This window comes from Protopterus annectens, chromosome 2.part0, assembly GCF_019279795.1.
Source record: "Protopterus annectens isolate FY-2018-M chromosome 2.part0, PAN1.0, whole genome shotgun sequence".
NCBI lineage: Eukaryota > Metazoa > Chordata > Ceratodontiformes > Protopteridae > Protopterus > Protopterus annectens.
Window position 1 is genome coordinate 1,797,930,836 of NC_056728.1, and position 12,041 is coordinate 1,797,942,876.

At 39.1% G+C, this 12,041-nt stretch overlaps 1 protein-coding gene across 1 annotated transcript in view; it reads right to left on the reverse strand.

The window, feature by feature from the left end:
* Positions 1–12,041, reverse strand: part of CROCC (ciliary rootlet coiled-coil, rootletin) — a 2,018,646-nt gene that overhangs the window by 239,413 nt on the left and 1,767,192 nt on the right. Inside the window, exon 31 of the mRNA XM_044061829.1 lies at positions 9,150–9,374. Within this exon, the coding sequence (XP_043917764.1) occupies positions 9,150–9,374 (225 nt within the window). The remainder of the gene's footprint in view (positions 1–9,149; positions 9,375–12,041) is intronic.

A 12,041-nucleotide genomic window follows, 5' to 3' on the forward strand; every position in this document is an offset into this window, starting at 1 on the left:
GAAAACATACCTCCATTAAATATTTTGGTTACTGGATGTCATTCTGATCTAATTTGGTTATAACAATGAGCATGAAGCTGTACTGACTATTGTAAAGGTATCCCTGTTGCTTTACCTGAATTTGGCCTGCACTTTTTGTCTCTACTAGTAACATTAAGTGTCATCAGATCCTTCTTAGCAAAGCATTACGTTTCACAACCTACCTTTTTTAGAAAGGAATGCTACCATCTTTTTTATTGAGAAGGTTGGGTGGATGTCTGTTAGAAGAATTGCTGACTTGTCCATTTATACACAGCTTTGTAAGTTGCTAAAATATAATATTTTCACTTTCCTTGCACATAGAATATTTTTTTTTCCTAAGACAGGGCATTTTTATTTCTCGTTCCTTATAATGGAAACAGCCGTAATCTCCCTAATTTCTGCCCAGATACCATCAATAATTGTCTCTCTTCTATTAAATGGTCCTTTCTCATGCCCTTCCTCTCAATAATGTGTCTCCAAATTCAGCACCACCTTCCTGAATATCCTAAAGACCTTAGCCCCCACTAGAAAAATAAGAACAAAAACAGGTCCTGGAAAACCTGGAAAAAAACAAACTCCCATCACCATCTGCAAACCTATAGAGAACTTAGGAATCTAGCCAAGAAACAAGTCGATCTGGACAAAAAAAAACAATACTATCAAAAACCACTAGATAACCCCAACTGCAACATGAAAAAGTTTTAGAATAGTATCAACAAACTCTTACAACCAGGCAGCCCTTCTACCCCCATCCCCTATCCTAATAGCTCACCAACAGACACTGCCTCCTTTCTTAATTCCTTCTTCATCGACTGTATAAAAAAGTTAACTAAAATTGACAACACCTCCCTCTCCCCTTCTGATCCTCTTCCCTCTACCAATTCCACCCAGTTTTGTCTTAAACCTGTCTCTGCTGCATATATCAAATCTCTTCTTACCAAATTGAAGACCTGCTCCCCCTCTGCTGACAACTTACCTCCTCTATTCCTTAAACTTGCAGCTAACTCGGTTGTACATCCAGTCTCCATATTAGCAAACAGGTTAATTCAAGAGAACACAATCCCTGACATCTGGAAAAAGTCCTATGTCATAGCTCTCCACAAATGTGGCAATTCAATTAAACCAACCAACTACAGACCTATAGCCATGTTAGTAATCCCTCTTATCCAAAATTCTACAAAAATGTATTCATAACCAGCTTCTCAAACACATCACACAAGACCACCTGTTAACTCCCACTCATCATGGTTTCCATCCTGACTACAGCACCTCTACAGCTCTCATTTCATTTACACAGAATATCGCCAAAGCACAGGACAATAACAAACTAGTCTTATGCCTCATCTATGACCTATATAAAGCCTTCAGCACTGTTTCTCATGCCCTACTGCTCTCAAAACATTCTTCCCTTAACCTCTCCTCTTCTATTATACTATGGTTCTCTAGTTACCTCTCCAACAGATTCCAGTCCATCAAATGGCTTTCCACCTCCTCCCCCTTCCTCCCAGTCCAAACAGGTCTCCCCAAGGGTCAATCCTTGGACCTCTCCTTTTTAATATCTTTACAAATAGCCTACACACTTCCTGTCCAAACTCCTTACTAATACAATACGCAAATGACTCCACTATTATCTCATGCTCTGATAACTTTCCCCACCTCCTTGCTCTTACTCAAGATTCCCTCCTTTCAGTCAAAATATGGCTGACCAATAATCAACTATTACTCAATCCTAAAAAAAAAAAAAAAAAAAAAAAAAACTTCTACTCTTCCTCCCCAAATCACTACAACAACACAAAAATCATCTCTTAATAATACAATTATCTCTGTTGAACCATAATCATAGATGACCAACTAAAGTTTGACATACATACTCAGCAAACCATCAAAAAGACCCACCAAAAACTTGATCTCTTATACAGACATACAAAATACCTCACTATTAACGCCAAACATTCTCTAGCACAGACTTTCCTTCTCTCAATCTTACTTCAGGCAGCCCCTATTCTCACCAATATACAATCCAATCTATTCATGTAGAACAACAGGTGTGTTGTACCTTTAAGAGGCATTTCCAAGATCTGTGTGTGCATTTAAATACCAAGCACATGTTAACTTCAGTGCCATTTTGAAGGTGCAGTCAGAATGTTAACATCTATGTGCCTGACAGCTAGTTTGTTTATAAGTTAAAGCTATTTAACCTCATTTATGATGTATTTGCATAGAATAAAGCTGCTTGAACAAGAACCCAAGATGCTTGCTTCTTTTATCCTGACCTGGCATGTGACATGGTGTCAGAACTGGGATGGCAAAGACTATTCTTCACAACCACAACGTGCAGAGGTAATGGCGATGGCAACTAAAAAAAACTTGAGAGCAAAAAAGGGCCAGAAACAAGTTAAAGGTAAAGAGAACACACACAAATGATTTATTTATTAAAAGAGGTTAAACAGAGAATTACAAGGGCACAAAACGTATTGTTAAACAAATGAATACCGCAGAAACATTTATTTAGCAAACAAGAAATATAAAAGAGCTCATTAATCAGATGGAATGTTTGAAACCGGGTTATTTGATAAAACGAGCATTACAAAAGTATGTAAAGGGTTCAAAATTACCTCAAAATTATAAAATGAGCATGTTTAAAGTACTAAGAGTATGTTTAGAGTTCAAGTGAGCACAAGAAAGTAAAACAGGCATGAAAAGAGATTAAATGAGCAAAGCGAACATAACAAAAGGGCATAAAAGGCACATTAAGAGATTCAATAAGCAAAATGGCTATAACAGAAAGGGCAGAAAAGGACACATTGAGTATAAATAAAGCAAAGGTGACTGCATGTGTTTTGGGCAAATTACCGTGTTTGGTACAAATTGCTACTTCGCATTGATTGAAGCCTTGAAAAACATAACTAGAGTTGTTCAAAGTATCTCAAAGTGTGCAAAATTGCTTATAGTGTATGCTTATAGCTGTGCATTTATTCCGGAGAGTTTGTTGTGTGCAAAGTGCAACTATTTTGTGAAGTGCAGTCAAGTGCAGCCATTTCAAAAAGTTTCTTGTGGCTGGGTGTGTCTGTTCACAGAGTGCCACCATTATAGGGTGTCTCTTGCTCTATAGAGAGTTGTTTGGTAAAGTGCAGCCATTTTCGGGAAATTTCAGTGTGCAGTGTACTGTTTATTCATGAAGTGCAGTTATTTTGAGCTGTTTCTCACTCTGAGCTTCTACTACCCAATACATTCACAAATTGCAATTTCTTTGAGGCAATATGTTCACAAGGTGCCATTACTTCGAAACAGTTGATTTGTAAAGTGCCATTACTTTGAGATAGTTTATTCGCAAAGTACAGTTACTTCGAAGTATTTCTTGCCCTCAGCTTCTGCTCCTCAGTTTATTCTCACTGTGCAATTGTTCGAAATGTTTCTTAAAATGATGATAAATGACTTTGGCAGTAAAATGTTGATAAATGGTTTTGACATTAAAGCGATTACAAGATAAATGGCTTGTACAGTAAATAATTTCAAGGCAAGTGGATTTTACAGTAAAGAGACTTCAAAGTGTTACAGTGCCCAGGAAACTTATTTTGTGAAATTCACTTAGACAAAGGCTCATTATGTTGTTACAAGTACTGGCATAAATTTCAAGCACATGTATATATGTACAAGTGTCTGGGTTTGTGCATATTTGCAAGAGTTTTCACTGAGATATGTCAATATGGCAGATGGATTTCGCAAGCCACAACCACTTGTGTTTGATCAGAATATTGCAGAGAACTGGAGAATATTCAAGCAAAAATATGATATATTTATATGAGCAGCTTATTCTGATAAAGATGCATGCACCAGGGCAATTATTTTCCTGAACCTAGCGAAGTCAGAGCCCATTGAAAGGAAGTGTTCATTTGTCTATGCACCAGCAGTGTATGAAGGTGAAGGGGGTGAAGGAGAAACTCATTGTGTTGTTGTGCAGGCTGAATCAAGGGAAGTGCTTAAAGCGCAAATTCAGAGAAATGTGTAACCCTCAGACTAATGCTATACTACTGTTTTATACAAGAGATCAAAAGCAAGGGAAAACTTTTGCAGCTTATATAACTGACCTGAGAAACAAAGCTAAAACGTGTAGGTTTGGTGATTTAAAGGATGAGTTGATAAAGGACAGACTTGTGTGTAGTACTAATAATGCTGCTGTGAGAAAGATTTTGCTTCGTGACAGTGATTTAACACTGAGTAAAGCCACTGAGATTTGTCAGATTCATGAAGTTACAGAAAGGCACACAAATATATTTGCTAGTGATAAGAGCATGGTTTCAGTAGGTTCCAGACCTCATGTCGACAGCATGCAACATGTGACAGGCAGAAGCACATGGCAGCAGCAGCCCCTGCGGCACTTCCAGGTAAAACCTGTAGTCTTCTAGCACATTCCAAGAACAGTTCAGTTAAAGAAGCATGCTCAGTGCAGAACCAAGGGTACCTAGTGCAAAACAAACGTTGCTCAGTACAGCATAAGAGTGAATAAGCAAAACCCAAATCAAGATTTATTGTAAACTGTTGCAATTGTGGTGCCAACCATGAGTCAAGAAGAGAAAAATGCATGGCATCTGGTCAGCAATGTCATAAGTGTAGGAAATTAAACCATTTTCAAAGATTTTGTAAATCAAGTAAGCCTTACACAGTTACAAAGAAGGGTCACTCCAAAAAGGAAGTTGATCAAATAGACCTGAAACAGTCTTCTTTCTATGAAGATGGTGTGTCAGTAATTGGTGAAAGGATTGCTGCAGTAGATTTACTGGCAAGAAATGAAGTGTTTTGTACTGTCCAGATCAATGATAAATCCACCGAGCTTAAAGTAGACACTGGTTCAAAGTGTAATGTCATGTCTGCAGATAGTTTTGCAAGGGTTAGAGCTGGTGAACAACTAAATTTGACTAGCTGTGTGAAACCTGTAGCTTATGAAGTTGAAGTAATTCAAACCGAAGGCTCAGTAGTGCTTTTATGTTATGTGGCCAAGAGCTGTTACAGCCTATTATTCTATATGGTTTGAAGACCTGTGCAGTCATTATTGGGTCTAAGAGACAGTTTGAAAATGAATCTGCTTTCTTTTACCAAAGAAGTTCATCAGATAAGCACATGTCCTAGCTCCAGCTTCCAATACTATTTTTTCAGAGTATGCTGTTTTTGATGAAAGATTGGACAAACTTCCAGTGGTGCATTCCATGAAATTAGACTCAGAAATCAGTAAAGTGGTCAGACCAGCAAGAAGAGTTTGATAGGTATACAGCATAAGGTCAAAGCTCAGATGGACAAAAAGGTGCAACAAGGTGTAATTTGTCCAGTTACTGAAGATACCAAATGGGTGTTGTCCATGGTAGCAGCTCATAAAAAAGGCTTGGATGAATTCAGAATATGTATTGACCCAAGAGATTTGAACAAAGCAGTGAAGAAACCACATCATCCCATCCATACAGTCAAAGAAGTTGCAGCCCTGATACCGAATGCCACTGTTTTTTTTGTCTTAGATGCAGAGAGTTCATTTTGGCAAGTAATGCTTGATCGCAAATCTTCAGTACTGACTACATTCAGTACCCCATTTGGAAGATATAGATTCCTCAGAATGCCATTTGGAATAAATTCTGCAAGGGATGTCTTTCAGCGTGCAATGGAGCAAATTTTTTCGGGCTATCCATGTGTCATATGTAGATGATATATTGGTCGGATGCAATGGTGAGGCTGAGCATGACAGAAATCTTAAGAGAGCTCTAGAGAGAGCACGTGAAGTGAACTTAAAGCTCAATTCTCTGAAGTGCAAATTCAAACTACAAGAAGTTACATATGTAGGTCATTTGTTTACAAGTATGGGCTTGAGACCTGACCCGTCCAAGCAAGCAGCCATTCTTGAAATGCCACATTCAGATAATGTGCAAGCTCTACAACGTTTTCTTGGTATGGTCCATTACTTAGGCAAGTTTATACCAGACCTCAGTGAGATGACAGCACCTTTGAGAGAGCTCATATGTAAAAATGTTATTTGTTTATGGCTAGACCAGCACCAGGGGCATTTGAAGTTCTTAACCAGAAAACTGCTACCCCACCAACACTAAGATACTATGATGTCACCAAACCAGTAACTCTTTCCTGCGATGCTTCGAAATTTGGTTTAGGTGCAGTTATTCTTCAAGAAGGCAAGCCAGCAGCCCACGCACACTTACCCTGACTGAGATGCAATATGCTTAAATTGAGAAAGAACTTTTGGCAATAGTGTCTGCATGTTCAAAGTTTCATGACTATATCTATGGTCGAGAAATCCAGACTGAAACTGATCATCAACCTTTGGTTACTATTTTAAAGAGGCCTATGCATTCAGCTCCAGCGAGATTACAAAAAATGATGCTCAAACTGCAAAAGTACAACTTCAAAATGGGCTACACGAAAGACAAACTTCTTTATCTGGCTGATACCTTATCCAGATCACCCAGAAATACAATGGAACAGCTTGACGGAGAGAATTTTGACTTTGATGTCATGGAAGTGCGTAATTCCTCTACCACAAGACTTGATGAGCTATGAGATCATACAATGACTGATCCAGTTTTGCAGAAGCTCAATTACTATATCAGTGTTGGATGGCCATCAAAGCAATCAAGTGTACCACCAGAAGTGCAATCTTACTTTCCTTACAGAAATGAGTTGTTGATGGAAGATAGCATTATTTTCAAAGATCCTAAAATTGTAGTTCCTGCTTCCTTACAACAAGAATATATCCAGATTTTGCATTGTGGTCTCATGGGTTCCAAATCTACTAAGAGAAGAGTGAGAGGACTAGTATTTTGGACTTCTCTAGCAAAAGACATTGATAGAGTACTTCTTCCTGTTCAGTATGTAACAGTACTAAAGCGCATTTCCAATAAGAACGACTTCATCTAAGTCATATTCCTGATTTACCTTGGTCAGTTGTAGCCACTGACATATTTGAGTGGAACAACCAACATTACTTAGTACTGCTAGACTCTTATTCAAATTAGTTCGGATCAATCTACTACCTAATCTAACTTCTACTACTGTCATTATTAAGTTGAAATGCCATTTCTCAGTCCATGGCAGTCCACAGAAATTAATCTCTGACAATGGTACACAATTCACTAGTCAACTGTTTCAGAAATTTGCTAGAGAATGGGACTTCATACATGTTACTAGTAGTCCAGAGTATCAGCAGTCGAATGAACTTGCTGAACATGCAGAACAGAGTGCAAAGCAATTACCTGAAAAGTTAAAACGTGATAATATGAATGTTTTTTGAATTTATTCAATTTCAGAAACATACCCTGTGACGATATGCTGTCTCACTTGCTCAGAGACTTCTATCTAGGCAAACCAGAACAACACTGCCTATCAGTTCTAGTTTATTGAGGCCTAAAGCTAAGAACAACAAAGTCATCAAATTATCTAGAAAGCATTCTTTCCAAAAGTCCAGTTACGACAAGTCGAGCAGATTTTTTGTCCATTGAAAAAAGGAGAGACAGTGAGGATACAAACAGCAAAAGGTTTTGACCGGATTGGTCAAGTAACGAGTATTTGTGCAGAGCCGAGATCCTATTTTGTTAAATCCGAGGGTGTGCAGTACAGGAGAAATCGCAGACATCTTCTTCCTGTAGCAGAACTGACATCACAGCATAGTACCTGTGATAAAGACTCTTAACTCTCAGAGCAATCCAGATGATATTTCTGTTCCAGAACGTGTCTTGACTTCTGATACTCTTTCGGTAGATGATTGCAGTGTTCCTAAGATTCGAATGTCAGCAGAGACAATCTCAGTTGCTAAACCAGATCACAAATTTTATGTCACACAATATGGTTGTATTTCAAAGTCTAGTGTGAAATAAATACACGGCAACTTGGACATAGTTGTATATATGTATCAAGCTTCGTATAATTGCATGATGAAAATCATTTCTATGTAAATTGCATATTCATTACTATCAGTGACAATACCTAACTTATTTTCTCAAAGAGGGAGCATGTAGAATAACAGGTGTGTTGTACCTTTAAGAAGCATTCCCAAGATCTGTGTGTGCATATAAATACCAAGCATATGGTAGCTTCAGTGTCATTCTGAAGGTGCAGCCAGAATGTTAAAAATCTATGTGCATGATAGCTAGTTTGTTTAGAAGTTAAAGTTACTTAACCTCATTTATGATGTGTTTGCATACAATAAAGCTGCTTGAACAAGAACTCACGATGCTCGCTAATTTTATCCTGACCTGCTGAGCGACAATTAGCTAAACTTGAAACCACCTAGAACAAAATAGCCAGATTAATTGCCAACCTTCGTTATCACTCTCACCACTGCATAGATTTAAAATACCTACAATGGCTTGATCTCAATAACCAACTCCTTCCCCAACTCCACCTCACACACACTATCTTAAATCAATCCTCCCACTGTCCTGCCCTCATGGACCTCATCACTTCCTGTTCTCCTAAGCGTAACCTATGTAGCACAGACCTATACCTCTCAGACATCTACAAACCCAATAAAAATATTGACAAACTTTTATACAGCCATTCCATTGCCAATGCCTGGAACAAACTTCCCCTTTCTCTAAGAACAAACGGCAACTTCCTTAACTTCAAAAAACTTCTAAAGGACTTATTTACTAATTCCTGGACCTGTCCTTGTCCCACTCCCACCTAAACTGCTCCCTCTCGTCCTCCCCTTCACCTCTCAGCTCTCACACTTTACCACAGCTAATCATTTAAGGTGTTTATGATATTCTACCAACCTTGAATTTCTCTCTGACAGTAATGGTTAGATGCTGTTTCAACCCTCAATACTACTCTTGTATTCTAACATGTTCATTTATAAGTTTTTTCCTGTGTATATACACTTGTATGTTAATAGTGTATGATGTTTTGTTTTTGTATTTGTTTATCTGTGGGGCTTTTCTCCTCAGGTCTCTGCTGAAAAATGGCTCTGCAGCCCAGTCGGACTAAACCAGTTAACAAATGTCAAATAAATAAAAATAAATAAATAACACTACTACAATTTGTTGAATTAAGCTTCCTCTTTTTTTTCGCTAAACAGATTATCTGCATAATGTCACATTTCTACTACAGCCAATGCATGCAAGATAGTGACTCACCTGCAGTATTCTGCGCTCATGTTCACTTGTGGCCAATGACTTCTGCAACTGCAGGACCCTCTCTTGAATTGATGAAGCATTAGAGTTACCCTCAGCAACAGACACAGACAGGGACTGGACTTTATCCTTCAGCGCACTCTCACTTTCTTCTGCCTTCGCCAGGGACATGTTGAGACGATCTACTGTAAGCTGTAATGAACTTGCCTTCATTTCACTGTCTGCAACCTGAGAATAACAATGCAGAGTTCAGACCTTCCTGTGATACTACATGCAGGTTTGATAAAGTTTTCTGCACTTATACTATAACTTCAAAGTAGCTTCCAAGAGATACAACATATATAGGCTACATATCAAAACTGTGGAAAAAAAAAACACAAAAAAAAAAAAAAAACAAGAAAATATGTACTTAATCTGCACTCTGGTAAACCTCCCACATGCTGGGGCTCACCCTTTGAAATCCACTGCTTCTGCACCCTTAGTTATTTACACTAACTCAATGGGAACATTTGCCAAAACAACAAGGGTGACACTGTACTCTTTTCAACAATTCTTTATGTTTAACTTTTTGCATCTCTTAACTGTCCAGTTATCCCAAATGTTCCTCATTTAGAGCATCTGGCTACTAGATTATGTTGTGGCAGTATATTTTAACTAACTATCTAGCTGTCTGTCTGTATATCTATCTATCTGTGATGTAGTTCCACTCTCTTTCTAAAAAATATATTCCTTCAGCATATAAATGTATTGGCAGTGACATACCTTTTAATATAAAATAGAAAAGGCACACAATACTTCTCAGTCCCCCCCCCCCCCTTCAGTTTCTAAAAGGAGAAACATAATAGATAAAGGAAGACTATCTACATTGACAAAACAGTGACCCAACTAAAAGAAAAGACATTCCATAATGGGATATAAAGACAGAAGTATATAACTACGCTGACAAAATAGTGACCGAAATAAAGGAGAGACCTTCCCCAACTAGGACAGAAAGGCAGAAGTATGTAACTATACTGACACAACAGTGACCTACCTAAAGAACAGATATTCCCCAAATGAGATAGAAAGCAAGAAGTATATAACTACACTGACATAATACTGACCTAACTAAAGGACAGATATTCCTCCAAAGGTGGAGCATCCACTGAGCCAGGAAATTATAGACCCATCAGCCTAACTAGCCTGATCTGCAAGGCCATGGAACAGATTATCATGGACCTCATTAACAGGGACATTGGCAACCTCCAAACACTCAACCCCCCACAGTTTGGCTTTGTCAAGGGGAGGTCATGTTTGTTAAATCTGGTCAACTTCTTCGAGACAGTCACCAAAGCCATGGAGGGGAAGACGGTGCACACCGCCTACCTTGACCTGACCAAAGCCTTCAACACTATTCCCCACTTGGGCATAGTAGATAAACTCTCTCAACTAGGCATCAATCCATATGTTACCAGATGGGTAGCAAACTGGCTCACTGATAGAACTCACTTAATCAAAATAGGGGAAGCCACCTCAAGCAGTAGACCTGTAACGAGCGGCATAACCCAGGGATCGGTCTTGGGGCCTCTGTTATTCGGAATATACTTCCCTGAGGTGCAGGCCAAAACCAGTGGGCTGTGGTTGACCAAGTTTGCAGATGTCTGCAAAGTGGGCACAGTCATCAATTCCCCAAGTGATGTGGACATCCTCCAAGAGGGTCTCACCCAAACAAATGACTGGTGCCAGAAACATGACCTCAAGCTGAATGCCAAAAAATGCATCATCATCCCCTTTGGGGACAGTCATGTCCCCACATATTATCACATTAATAATATTATCACATTAATGACAATGTCCTAAGTACACAATCAGTAGTGAGGGATTTGAGCACCCAGGTTGATAGCAACCTGACTTTTGACCACCACATTGCTTCCATTGCATGGAAAGCTTTCTACATGGCCCACCTCATAAGTAAGGATATCTCATCCAGGGACAAAGAGGTCACAACATACCTGTATTCTTCCCATATAAGGCCAATTACTGAGTACAACACTCCCTTCAGCATGTACCTTGCAAAGCACATGCAGCAGCTGGAGAGACCACAGAGTTTCCTCACCAGGAGAATCCAGGGCCTCAAACACCTTCCCTACACAGATAGGCTAAAAGCCCCATCCCTCTACTCAGTTTCACACAGACTCCTCAGAGGTGACCTCAGTCTGGTATACAAAGCAATCTCAGACCTCGCCTTGATGGGACTGCTACATATCTGCAAGTCAAGCTCAACTTGAGCAAACCATACGCATGACCTCAACGTGGTCCATGATATCAATAGGACTTATTGCTGGGACAGATTTGTGTCCCAGAGACTCCCCCGTCTGTGGAATAGACTCTCTCTCCACGTCAAGCAAAGTACCTCATTATCCCTTTTTAAGTGTAACCTGGATAACTAGACAGGAAACAGAAAATACACCCCTGGGATTCCATCTGTGTCTCTGCTGGCAGGGGATCTTGGTGCTGCCTTGTCTAAACATGGGCTAAACTCTTGGCTAGGCTTATAAGGGCTTCAGGGCCAATAGCCTAGTAACCTCCTATGATCATATGATCCTATAGTGGGACAAAAAAATGAAAGCATATCTTCTGAAAAAATTCACAGTTCTGGTGTTAACACTAATCTGTACGGCTGACGTGCTAAGATGCTAGTACAGTCAGCGGGAAGAATGTATTGAGCACATCTTTAGTTGAGGTCTTTAAAAGGAAACATACAAATTCCTTACCAAAAGTATAATGCAAACAGGACAGTGTAGATCATCCACTTACAAAATAAAAAGAAGATACATGTTATGTGAACAAAACATTTTCACATACTCCTCCAATCAGACACTGTCATAAGGGATCCAGGCACACTTTTTTGACAAT